Raw genomic sequence first — 13,971 nt, forward strand, 5'->3', positions numbered from 1 at the left:
TACAGGGTGCATGGAAACCAGCCCTAACATTGCCAACTTTTGCATTGAACTAGGGCCTATTTGGTTGGATGTATATAATCTCTGGAGAGGTGGACTGAGAACTGAATATATAAATAAATCTATTCCAATTTAATAGCTAGTTTCTTATCATCTGTGGTTAGGATTTGTGAGAGCAATTGTGTTGATACGCTATTGTGAATATGCAAAATGTTCAGCAAAGTTTAGTCTAGGCAACTCAAGACTCAACCAGTGTTTGTAGATATTTTCTAATCAACCTGTTCAGAGATGTTATTGCACATCTCTAGTGCAGCTATGAGAGGAGCTTGAACATAGGCCTCCTGTCCCAGAATAGGGGCACCACCTTTACACTACAGGCAGATCCTGTGACTGACCTTAATGAGGATGAGGGCCTTATGTGGGCACTAATGGGCTCACTTAAGGCCTCAATTGGTAACAGAGTGGAAAGGCTGTCCTCTGGAAGATAATATAGATGTGCTGAAGAATGGAAAGTGGAAATTAATCCTGAAACTTATGACATGATGCTTTTTGAGACCAACAAGTCAAGGGAATGATAGGACCTAGGAAGTGCACTGGATCACAAGGACCTTAGTGTGCATGTCTATGGATGATTCCAGCCTGCAGGACAGGTGGATAAGGTGCTTGAGAAGTATATGAGATACTTGCCTTTATTTACCAAGGCATTCAACACAAGAGCAAGGAGCTAGTGTTGAAATTATATATAACATAAGACCACAGCTGAAGTACAGTGTGCGGCTCTGATTGCCAAACTATAGGAAGGAGGTGATTGCACTAGACAGATGCTGAAAAGATTCACCAGAATGTTGGTGATAATGGGAACTGCAGATGCTGGAGAATCCAAGATAACAAAGTGTGGAGCTGGATGAACACAGCAGGCCCAGCAGCATCTCAGGAGCACACCAGAATGTTGTCTGGGCTGGAGCAATTTGACTGTGAAGACAGACTGGATAGTTGGGGTTATTTTCCTTAAAGCAGAGAAGGCTGAGTGAGAATGATTAAGATGTACAAAATTCTGAGGACCGTAGACAGGATGGATAAGGAGAAACATTCACCACTAGTAGAGCAGTCACTATCAAGAGAGCACAGTTTTACTGTAAGGTGCTGGAGTTTTTGAGGGAATTTAAGGAACATCATTTTCAACCAGAGCATTGAAAATCATCAGCTCCAAGTGGCAGGAGTTCTCAAGACATTTAAGATATGTTTAGATTAGCACATCAAAACTACAGCATACAAGAGATTATAAGAGATGCTGGATGACGAGGGTTTTAAAGTGTCCCTGGCATTACTTAGAGTACAAACTGATGACAAAAAACCGGAAAGAACTATCAATGCTGGAAATCTGAAACAAAATCAGAAATTGCCAGAAAATCTCAGCAGGTCTGGCAGCATTTGTGGAGAAAAATCAGAGTTATTGTTTTAGGTCCAGTGACGCTTCTTCAGAATGAATTGAAGATTTTATGCTAAACCATTAGATCATAAAACCATAGGATGTAGGAATAGAAGTGTGGCGTTCAGCCCATTGAGCCTGCTCTGTCATTCAATGAGATCTTGGCAGATCTAATAAGTCTCAAATGCACTTTGCTGCCTTGACCTTTGATTAAAATTAATTAAAAATCTGTCCGTCTCAGTCTTGAATATGTATAAAAATCCAGCTTCTATTGCCCTCTGTGGTAAAGAATTCCAAAGATTCATCATCCTCTGAGAGAAGAAATCCCTCCTCCCTTTGTTTTAACTGAGCAACCCCTTATTTTAAGATTATACCCTGTGGTTCCATACTCTCCTACAATGGGAAACAACCTCTCAGCATCTACCCTGACCATCCCAATTTTGGCCCAAGCACACAATGGACTCCTAAGAATCATGCGGGTGGAATCTTACCACGCCGTGAATGAAGAGGACTGTGCTGAAATGAATGATGCGATTGGGCAAGGTGTTTGACGAGCCTCACCTCGACGTTGAGCTCATTTTCACCGCAACTTGAATGTTTTTCTCGAGTGGTTCTCATCAGGCAGCAGTGAGTTCCCAATTGAATTTTTTTTTTGTTTGTTAAAAGCTTTGTTAACAGCCTAACTTACTTTTAATCTCGCCAAATTTCCCATACAAACTGATCATAAGGAAAATTCAACATGGAAACCAGAGTAAATTCTCGGCATGTTCATAGAATCATAGAATTCCTACAGTGTGGAACCAGGCCCTTCGGCCTAACAAGTCCACACTGATCCTTAGAGCTTCCCACACAGCCCTTTCCCCTATAACCCAACTAATCTACATATCCCTGAACACTACAGACAGTTTGTGTCCCCTTGCTCCAAAATGCCTCCATTTTGAATGCTCGGCATCGACATTTCGAGCATGCTCACAGGCAGGAGTCACATGTACCTCACTCCCCTGGACCTAGGCATCCGACATGGGCCAGTCTCTATGAACCCACATGACACATTTCTGATCCACGTACAGCATGTTTCTGCACTACCGTGATGCACCTCAGGCTGGAATGTTGTAGAAGGACTCTGTGTTCGGGGACGTGGACCCAGCTCATGGATGGGATTAGGATGCAGCACAAGGCCTTCTGCTGCTGTCGGAGAGCTCACTCACTTTGAGCCTCCCTGGACATTATCAGGGCCTTGCCTTACTTTGCCTTCTTGTGCATTGCCCCCTCGTTTGGGATAACAGGCTCACATTACAACTCACTTGTTGTATCATTTAGTGCACACCCAAAGCCAAGAAGCTTTCTGAGGTTGGCAGCGAGCCTCAAACCAGTCAAGGGGGATAGCCTTCAATCAGGGGAGCCCAGAACAGTAAGTCAAGGGTAGCATCTGCTACCTATCCAGATGTATTTTGGGACAGTCAAAGACAGGATCCTCTGCAGGAGTGAGGAGTTGAATAAGGGGCAGCACACCATTTCTCTTGACTCTTTGCTCCTGGAATGAGAGAGAGATGTGTATGGCTGAAGATGACAGTATGTTGCATCGCTATTATTGTGGTGCAAATGGGGAAGATTCCCAAGTGAGTGAGTAGGCCACTCAGATGGCATGCAGGATGAGGGGGGTTTTAGAGGAGTGGGGTGGGTGAGGGTGAGTGAGGAAGATGTTACAGGCATTAGTGAAAGTGGTATAACATGCGCCTTGGTGGGAGGTGGGTGCTGTCGCAGAGACAGAGTGAGTGAGGTATCAGAGAGAAGAATTCAGCAATTTACTGGGGGAATGGAGAAGAACATTGACCTTCTTCCTGCAGTGCGGGGGGCATTCCTGCAGACAGCTGAGTGCTCCAACCTGGGAGGCAACCTCGAATGAGATTAACATTGTCTGGTGTCATGGCTTCCCACTGCTGGACCCGAGGACAGGTAATTCCTGCCTGTGCACCAGCCCACCCAACAGGACTTCCAGGACCATGCCCACAAAACAGGCATTAGTTTCCCTCATTTACCATGTTTGGGGCAAATGTCAGGAGCCATGCAAGGCAGGTCCAGACTGATAGTGCTTGTCTGGGTCTGTAATGGGCTCTTAGATATGGTGCTGGTCAACCTGAGGTCTCTGGTGAGCGGCAAGTTGCTTTAGGCACAGTGCATGGTAAGATGAAGGGAATATTGTGATACTCGTCATAAGGGGTGAAATACAAATTAATGCAACAATTTAGTAGGAAATGGGGAGAAAATACAGACTCATATGAGAATCATTGCACCAAACTCAACTCAACTGTCACTTAGCCAAATTACCGTTAGATTTCACCTTATATATTTCAATAGAGTTGCCTCCCACTAATGCCTTGCATAATTTAGTGAGACCTACCCATTATCAGATGCAATTTCTTTAGAAATAAAGGCCAAATTTCCATTTGTTTTCCTGTTGCCTGGTGAATCTTTGCAATTTGACATTTTGTAATTTATGCTTAAAGACCCTCAAATCCCTCTGTGCTGCAGCTTTCTACAATCTTTGCCCATTTAAATAATATTCAGTTCTTCTGTCCTTCTTACCATAGCATGTAACCTTACATTTTCCCACTTTACATTCAATATGTCAAATTTTTGACCACTCATTTAACCTGCCCATATCCCTCTGGAGACTCTCTATGACATCCTCACCACTTCCCAACTATTATTGTGTTCTCCTTGGCAACAGTACAAGTTATTGGTATATGTTATAATTGTGGCCCCAGCTCTAATCCCTCTACTTACAGGTTGCCATCCCAGTCGTTAGCCAGTCGTCCGTCCAGGTTAACATACTATCTCCAACACCTTGGGCTTTTACCTTATTGAGTCGCCTAGATTGCAGTGCCTTATCAAATGCCTTCTGGAAATTCAAATATATCACATCTACTGGCTCCTCATTCCCTCTCCTGCCTGTTGCCTCCTCAAAGAATTTTAGTAAATTTGTCAGGCACGATTTCCCCTTTATGAAACTATGTTGACGCTACTTGATTATTTTATGTATTTCTAAAAGCTCTGCTATAACATCCTTTATAGTCATAAAATCACAGAGTCATAGAGTCGTACAGCACGGAAACAGACTCTTCGGTCCATCCAGTCCATACCAAACATAATCCCCAACTAAACTAGCTCCGCTTGCCTGCTTCTGGCCCATATCCCACCAAACCTTTTCCATTCATGTACTTAGTGAGGTGTCTTTTAAACAGTCTAATTGTACCCACATCCACCACTTCCTCAGGACATTCATTCCACACGTGAACCACCCTCTGTGTAATTGCCTCATATCTTTTTAAAATCTCTCTCCTCTCACCTTAAAAATGTGTCCCTCTGGTCTTGAAATCCCCCATCCCTGTGAAAAGATGATTACCATTAACTCTATCTATGCCTCTCGTTATTTTCCAAACTTCTATCAGGTCTAACATTTTCCCAGGTGGCTGTATAGTTACATCTCTTTCCCTTTCTGACATTGACAATTTTCCAATCCTCTTGAACTTTTCCAGAATTTAAGGATTCTTGGGAAACTATTACCAGTGCACCCACTATCTCTATTGCTACTTGCTTTAATATCCTAAGATGCAACCCATCAGATCAGGGGGACCGAATTATGCCGTTATGAATGACTGCTGAAACCGCAACTAGCTTACTGTGGCCATTTCTGGACACCATACTTTAAGAAGCCTGTCAAAACATTAGAGAGGAAGAGATGCGCAAATAACACCGTAGATGGAAATCCTCAACTATGGAATAAAACAGAAGAAGCTAGGGTTCTTATCTTTAGAGCAGTAAAGCTTACGAAGTGATTTGGCAGAATTGCTCTGAAGTAACTCAGGAAACACAACTAGAAAAGAATGTCATTTATTGTTGAACACAAACTAAAGCCACTACTTGTGGCCTACATAGGCTAGTCTTAGCCCTCGACAAACAGTTCATAGAATCATAGAACCCCTCCAGTGTGGAAACAGGCTATTTGGCCCAACAAGTCCACACTGCCCCTCTGAAGAAAGTCCCACCCAGACTCATTCCCCTTCACCTGTATTTCCCATGTCTAATCCACCCAAACTAAACAGTTCTATAGGCCCATCCCTGGGACTAATTTTTTAAAAAACGTTTGACCTATTTTTCGTAATCAACCTGTTCAAAGATGTTATTATTTACATTTGAAGCAAGTGGGACTTAAACCGAGGGCTTTCAGTCCAGGGGTAGGGATACTACGCCATAAAAGGGCCTATGGTCTGCTTTTTTATAAAAAAAGTTTTTTTTAACCTACTTTTCTAAACAACCTGTTCAGAGAGGCATAAATTTAAAACAAAAACTGAGAAAACATCAGACATAATAATTAATAGTACAATGCATTATGACCTGGGCTGTACTTTGCCAGAGATCGTGGAAGCAGATTCAATGAGCATCTTTAAAAGGGGATTGGATAAATTGTCGAAGAGGAGAAATTTTCAGGGCAATAGGTAAAGAACAGCAAAGTGACACTCGTTCTAAAAGCCCTCATCTGCGGTACATATTTCAGAATTCACAAAACCTGTTTAGGTTCATAGTTTCTCAAAAGTGGAGTCACAGGTAGATGGGACAGTGAAAAATGTGTTTGGTATGCTTGCCTTTACTGGTCAGTGCATTGAATATGGGAGTTGGGAGGTCATGTTGTGGCTGTACAGGACGTTGGTTCGGCCACTTTTGGAATACCGTGTGCAATTCTGGTCACCCTGCTAGAGGAAGGATGTTGTGAAACTTGAAAGGGCTCGGAAAAGCTTACAATTATGTTGCCAGAGCTATAGGGAGAGGCTGAATAGGCTGGGGCTATTTTTCTGAAAGCACCGGAGGCTGAGAGATGACCCTATTAGAAATTTATAAAATCATGAGAGGCATGGATAGGGTGAATAGCCAAGGGAGAGTCCAAGAGGGCATAGGTTTTAGGTGAGAGGGGAAAGATTTAAAAGAGCTCTGAGGAGCAACTTTTTCATACACTGGATGGTGCGTGTATGGAATGAATTGCCAGAGGAAGTGGCAGAGGCTGGTACAATTAATCATTTAAAAGGCATCTGGGTGGGCATGTGAAAAGGCAGGGTTTAGAGAGATATCATCAAGTGCTGGCAAATGGGACTTGATTAACTTGGGATAACAAGGTGTAGAACTGGATGAACACAGCAGGTCAAGCAGCATCAGAGGAGCAGGAAAGCTGATGTTTCGGGCCTAGACCCTTCTTCAGAAATGGCCTATCCATTTGGTTCATCCAGCTTTACAACTTGTTATCTCAGATTCTCCAGTATCTGCAGTTCCTACTGTCTCAGATCAACTTAGGATATTTGGTCAGCATGGACAAGTTGGGCCAAAGGGTCTGTTTCCATGCTGTACAACTCTATGACTCTATGTTCCTAGATCCCATGATCTCTTAATTGTCCTGGCCTGCAGCTCTCCTTCCAAGTAACTCTATGCCTCTCTCTCTTTGATACTCCCTTATTGTTTATTTCTGACTTATTTCTCATTGATGGTATGTTCATTGATACCACCACCGCTACACCTGGGCTGCGTTTTTGGTCTTTCTCTCACCCTCTTGAGTTTCATTGTCTTTAATACAACAACTGAGATAGAAGGTTTATTACTTAGGAATTGTGGACTATCTAATGAAACTTTTATTTTGAATTTAGCACTTGAACATGACTGAACACAAACGAGATCTGACTGAAGATGTATCAAGTGGAGATGCAGAGGAACATTCTGAAGCTTCGCCAGAATTACCGAAGGATGTTGGAGAACATTTTGATCAGAATAAAGGAAGTAGTTCACCGAGTTCAACTCCACGTAAAATTAAGTTCTTCTCTGATCCTGAAAATGCAGAAGAGAACGTCAGTACTTTAGCTCCTGAAGACACAGGACAACCAGCTACAAATGATCTGACCATGAGTGAAAGTACAGTAAACCAAGCCAATCAGAGTCCCGACCTGCAGGATGGAGTGGTCTCTGAAGATTTAGAAACAGTCAGTGCCGCAGGGAAATCACCAGTTCCATCACCTGACAGTGAACTCCATCCAGCTGAAGGAAAGAAGCATGATAATAAAATCCGAGAACAAATGTCAGTCGATAAACCAATGGATCAGGTGGACGTAGGAGTTTCAGATACAAGCTCGACCAGTGCTCAACAACCATCTGCTCCTGGAAGTCATTCAAAAATGGCCAGTACTTCAACGTCTCAAGATATAGTACAGGTAGATACTGATAATTTACTTTAAGTTTGCATATTTTCTAAGTTTTAAAACTTTACATTTAGAACACCTACCCCACTCACAGAAAGATATACAGATCAATGATTCATATTATATTCTACTGTGCACTTCTGAAGGCATTAGTTTACCAGTTTGTGTAACTTTAAAGTGAAATTAATACTTTTAACTTGTTTTAATGGAGGTTTCATGTTCAAAGTCACCCTAAATCATTGATATTTACAGTGCAGAAGGAGGTACATTAATTCATTGCATCTGTACCATCTCTTTGCCAGAGCAAACTGAAACAGTTTCCTTCTTCCCACTCTGCCCTTACTGTTATTTGCTGATTTGTTTGAAATCATATTTAAGCATTTTTCAGCAGAAAGAAGTTGCATTAATGTGTATGAGTTTGTGACAGTCATAAAAAATGTTTCAATATGTTTTCAATAAAAGGATAAAGCACTGCTATACAATCTGTATTTCTGTTCCGACAGATACAGATGAATGTGTTGCCATGCCACTTGTTTCTGTTCAGATCTGTTGTATCAATGCAAAAACAAACATAGTTATTAAAGTCTGGTGGAAGTTGCAATGAAAACACAAAGATGTTTTTCTGCAATATATCTTTTGGATTGTTCTGTTTTATATTTTCCATTGCATGCATGAAATGTGGAAAATCAAACAAGCACCGTGTTCTGTACCAGTGTGATATTTAACCTCCCCCGTGATAACACACATTTTGTAATAGAATAGAAATTAATGGTAAATTAAATGTGGTTTAAATTGATGGACTGAGCAAATTTATATTGAAGTCACTGGAAGTATTACAAATTTCTCATTATGAAATAGTTTAGCTGTTCATCGTAGCATGTTGATTTTTCAGCACAGGATTGGGGCTAGAATAAACTAACAGGTTCTGCAGATTAGTGCTTGAATAGTAGGGCAAATGTATTTTTCAGATGGACTTTGGGACAAGTGGCCAAAGTGGAAGATGTAGTTTGCACAGGATAGTGAGACATAAACACTACAAATGCAAAACAAGCATACATATAGTTATCATCAATGTGATGGTACAATTTTAAAGTGATTCATGTATCATTAGTAGCTAACACCAATCAGAAATATCTGTTTATTTTTCACAACTGTCACATGAGGATACTCTCCATGAATGAAGAGTACAGGAGGACATGCGAAATGCAGCACCAGGCATCTCGAAAAATGAAATGCCAGCTTAGTGAAGTTATCAATCCGGACTACTTGCCCACTAAAGATTGTAAGCAACATGCAATAGACAGCGCTAAGTGGTCCCACTGCCACTGGATGAGATCTAAACACTGCAGTCCTGCTATATCCAGTTGTGAAAGGAAATGGATAATTAAGATGCTGCTTGGCTTGCTGTGTTCATTCAGCTCCACATTTTGTTACATTTGCCCTGCTATTCAAACTCTAATCTGCAGAGCCTTTTACGTTATTCTAGCCCCAATCCTGTGCTGAAAAATCAAAGTGCTATGATGAACAGCTAAACTATTTTATAATGAGAAATTTGTAATACTTCCAGTGATTTCAATATAAATTTACTCAGTCCATCAATTTAAAAGCAAATGGATAATTTGCTTTTTCTCACTAGAGGAGGATGCTCCACCTACATCCCCACCTTCAGTTGTAGGGGAGCCCAGGACATCAGTGCTAAAAATGAGGCGGAGGCATTTGTTTGTATCTTCAGTCAAAGTGCCAAGTGGATGATCTAACTCGGCCTCCTCCTGAGGTCCATGCCATCACAGATGCCAATTTTCAACCATTTCGATACACTCCATGAGATACCAAGAAGCTGCTGAATGCATTGCGTACTGCAAAAACTATGGACCCTGACAACATTCTGGCAAAATGATTGAAAATTTGTTCTCCAGATGAGAAATGTTCCTAGCCAAGCTGTTCCAGTACACGTGGAACAATTGGATCTATTTGGCAATGTGAAACTTACAAAAAAGCAAGATAAATCCAACCAACAAATCCAACTGAGTTGGGCCAGGCATATAAATACTGTTGCTTCAATGTTCACTTACCCATCACCACCGATGCACAGTAGTGGTAATGTATACCATTGATTATTCAAGATGCCTTGCAAACAAATCACCATCGCTCCTTAGACAGTACCTTCCAAATTTGTGACCTCTGCCACCAGAAAGACAGAGCAACAGACACATGGGAATGCCACGATCTGCAAGCCCTCCTGCACACACCATCCTAACTTAGAATTATTCTGTCATTCTTTCACTGTTGCTGGATCAAAATCCTTACTCTGTTGAACAGCACCCACACACATGGGCTGTATCAGTTCAAGAAAGCGGCTCACTGTGATGTTTTCAAAAGTATTTATGGATGGGCAATGAATGAAGGCTTAACCAACAATGCCAATGCCCCTCAATGATTTAAAAAAGACAGCAAACTAGAGCCAATTTTGGGACTGAGTATCAAGCTTCATCTACACAAGCAGGAGTGGGTGGAGTGCGAGTGGCTAAAACTGCAATCATAAGTGGAAATAGCATCAAGCAAACTGGGAGAGAAGACGTATGTAAAAAGGGATAAAATAAATGTGTATAATGTCAGAGAGATTGGTATTGGTAAAAGATTACAAAGTGTGAGGCTGGATGAACACAGCAGGTCAAGCAGCATCTCAGGAGCACAAAAGCTGACGTTTCGGGCCTAACATCCAGCTCCACACTTTGTTATCTCGGATTCTCCAGCGTCTGCAGTTCCCATCATCTCTGATTGGTATTTGTAAAAGAAAGGTTGAATCAAATGATTGAGAACCATATGAGCAGGGGCAGATCGGGATGTATGAGAGTAGAATTACTCCAAGGCCAAGTAGGAGGAGTACTGCAATCTAACAGGTGACAAGAGGGAAAACAGAAACTGTGTGAAGAAGAGAAGTTAGTTTGGAATGTGTGAAATTAGAAGTATAGTGTGACTTATCTGAGGAGAGATGGGTTATTACCTGTCGGGGGTGGACAGTGAAAGGAATCAGTAAGTGGATTTGCTCTAATGGGCATGTGTCCATGGCTGTACAGCAATCTGGAAAATAGTATTAAAATAAAATATTAAAATGAACACAACTTGCAGAACTTTGTATCACTTCAGTGACTTTAAAATGTAAGCTGCCTCTGGCAAATTGTAGTGTACAGAGGAGTTTTTAATGGCCAGAACAAAGGAAATTCAGAGGGAACATAGTTCAGAGGTGAGTTTTGTGAAGTTGCACTATTCTAGGGACAGTATCTCATTCCGTGACTCCTGAAAATGGGTAAGTTTGATCACTCTATTAAACAGGCATTTGGAATAATTCAGACCAACATTTCAAGGCTTCCCAGCAGGCAACATCAAGTATTTTATTCTAATCATATGCAGTGTTTTATTTGATAGCTTGTTCGTAATAATCTCAGATTTTGTTTTGAATAATCATATTGATGATGACAGGATATTTGAAATTTATGATGGACTCTAGTTTGTAATTATTTTCAAACATTTCTTTCCTACTATATAAAGGTGTTTACCAGATGGAACATATTATGGATGGCCTGTTTAGAACACTGAGACTTGAATGTTTAATTTTTTGCTTTGTGTCTAATGAAGGATGGTGAAGGAAGTGTTAGACAGGAAGCAGTAGAGGAAATCCGAACTTCCTCAGCTCCAGCAAGGCTACGCCCTGATCCGGCATTTTGCGTACCTAATTTATTGGCAAGTGATCCATGCAGCTGTGCAGCAGATGATTCTATGTTAGAAACAGATGCATCATTGGTTGAGACTGCCATCTGTGATACTGTGTTTGAAGAAAAATCCTACATTAAACAAAATTCTTTGGTAAGAAATGATTTGGTTATTGCGACCTTCTGAAATTAATTTATTCTAATAGCAAGAAATGCTGCCTATCCTCTCTTTCACAATCTAATGCCTCTCCGCTTTTACATTTTCCCTTCATGCCATGCACTAAGACAGCAGACAATTCTTTCCAAAACTTTGTCAGTACTGTTCTTAAAGAAGTCATCAGGGGGTGAATGAACTGGTTTGGTTCAATTTCTTTTTGGATATTGCCCATCTGAGAAGGTGAGCTTATCAGATGAGAGACCCTGGTTGTAATCTCATGCTAGCATTCCAATGCACTGTGCCAAACACAATCTCAGTTTCCTAACATTTGTAAAATGTTACTTCAGCATTGATAAGCAAATTAGTTATATTGAAAAATAGTTCAAATTCACTATTTGTTTTTGCTAAGCATTATTACTTGAGGTATTTTTGAAAAAGTGCAACTGGAAATATATGGTCGCATTGAAAGTATAGATATCTGAATTTCTAATAGATATTTACACATTGTGATTTCAACATTATATTAACTGCTGGAATTCATAAATGTTTAAGTTTTAGCAGCATAAATCATTTACATACATAGAACAGATTTGTATTCTTTTACCAGAACTTAGTGTGGTCTTTTGGAATAAATCGAGATACTCCAGTGCATGCTCTACATATTGATAACCGGAAGTTGATCCTTTATGCTTCTTCACACACTGCAGTCATGAACAACTTTTCAATTACTCGTCAACACCTCTTACAGGTATGTAGTAATTGATATAGTCTTGCTTGTTTTTTGATGGGATGAGATGATGGTGGGGGGAAGCACATGCGGAATATAATGCAGTATGGTCCTCTCAGGTCTAATGGATTATTACTGAGCTGTAGATCTGTGATTCTCCAAAAAGCTTTTGAAAATTTGGCAGAAGTGATTTAGCTCTAACAAATTCTACAAATTGGCCTTGACTAATGTGGCCTTAAGAGGGGTATTTTGTCCTTTTTTTAATGAAGAAAGGTCAAGAAGGATGTAATAAGCAGTCTACTCAAAGCCAATAAAGTAAACAGCTTGTGAGGCCTTGGATTTTTTTTAAAAGTTGGAATAATAGAAAGTGTGAGGTGATTCATTTTGGAAGGACAAACTTGAAAGCAGAATACGGGGTTAATGGAAAGATTCTTCGCAGTGTGGAGGAGCAGAGGGGTCATGGGGCTCATGCTCACAGTTCCCTGAAGGCTGCCACCCAGGTAGATAGAGTTGTTAAGAAGGCGTATGGTGTGTTAGCTTTCATCAATAGAGGGATTGAGTTCAAGAGCCGTGAAGCTATGCTCCAACTATACAAAAGCCTGATTCGGCCAAATCTGGAGTATTGTGGCCAGCTCTGGTCTCCTCATTACAGTAATGATGTAGAAGCGTTAGAAAAGGTGCGGAGGAGATTTACCAGGATGTTGCCTGGAATGGAGGGAAGGTCGTACGAGGAAAGGTTGAGAGGGCTGGGGCTTTTCTCTTTAGAATGACAAAGGATGAGAGGTGACTTGATAGTGGTGTACAAAATGATCAGAGGTATAGATAGAGTGGATAGCCAGAGACTTTTTCCTAGGGTGGAGGTAGCTTTCATGAGGTGGCATAGTTTTAAACTAAAAGGAGGTAGATATCGGGGAGATGTCAGAGGTAGATTCTTTACTTAGGGAGTGGTAGGGGCGTGGAATGCATTGGTGGAAAGGGTAGTGGAGGCGGCCTCATTAGGGGCATTTAAGTGGCTATTAGATAGACATATGGATGATAGTATAAGGTAGCGGTGGAGGTTGGATAGACCTTAGGTTTAGGGTAAAAGTTTGGCACAACATCATGGGCCAAAGGGCCTGTACTGTTCTACGTTCTATGTTCTAAAAGGCCTGAACGGGTGGAGACAAGGTCCCACAGAACCTGGGGAGAATGTGCAAACTCCACACAGACAGTCGCCCGAGGGTGGAATTTGTTTGGTTATCACACAAAACAATACATTTCACTGTATTTCAGTACGTGTTACAATAATAAAGCAAATCATGTCAAATCATTGCCACTTTGAAATTTGGTGCCTGAACTTCCTGCATGAGGTTTCCTCCCTTACATTGTCAACCGAACAAGATTTTACACTGAGAAATTTCCAAAATCCATCAAGTGCCCTGTGAAATAACCTGGTTTCAGTCCAGAGTACTGGCACAGTAAGCCACATGCAAGTCATCAACTTTCACTGGACAAGTTACAGAGGCATGAAACAAAGGAGGGAAGTCAGGCTAAATTATGTTGAATTATGTATAAACAATGTGCAAGTGGGCAATAAAGCGTATCAATGATCTCCCTGCAGCTTTCTGTCAAGTTTTCCATTTTATTACCTACTTGCCACTGACATAATTGCTTACAGTTTTCAGGAATCTAATGCATGGCCTTCTGCGTAAGTCTTTGTGGCTGCCCACCCC

General features: G+C 41.1%; 1 protein-coding gene across 2 annotated transcripts in view; it reads left to right on the forward strand.

The window, feature by feature from the left end:
• Positions 1 to 7,123: 7,123 nt before the first annotated feature.
• Positions 7,124 to 13,971, forward strand: part of cfap251 (cilia and flagella associated protein 251) — a 61,915-nt gene continuing 55,067 nt past the window's right edge. For both annotated transcript variants that reach the window (XM_048556309.2, XM_048556310.2), the window contains exons 1-3: positions 7,124 to 7,677; positions 11,302 to 11,529; positions 12,140 to 12,280. In XM_048556309.2, coding sequence (XP_048412266.2) covers positions 7,129 to 7,677; positions 11,302 to 11,529; positions 12,140 to 12,280 — 918 coding nt within the window. In that variant the 5' untranslated portion in view covers positions 7,124 to 7,128. The remainder of the gene's footprint in view (positions 7,678 to 11,301; positions 11,530 to 12,139; positions 12,281 to 13,971) is intronic.

This window comes from Stegostoma tigrinum, chromosome 26 (genome assembly GCF_030684315.1).
Source record: "Stegostoma tigrinum isolate sSteTig4 chromosome 26, sSteTig4.hap1, whole genome shotgun sequence".
Lineage (NCBI taxonomy): Eukaryota > Metazoa > Chordata > Chondrichthyes > Orectolobiformes > Stegostomatidae > Stegostoma > Stegostoma tigrinum.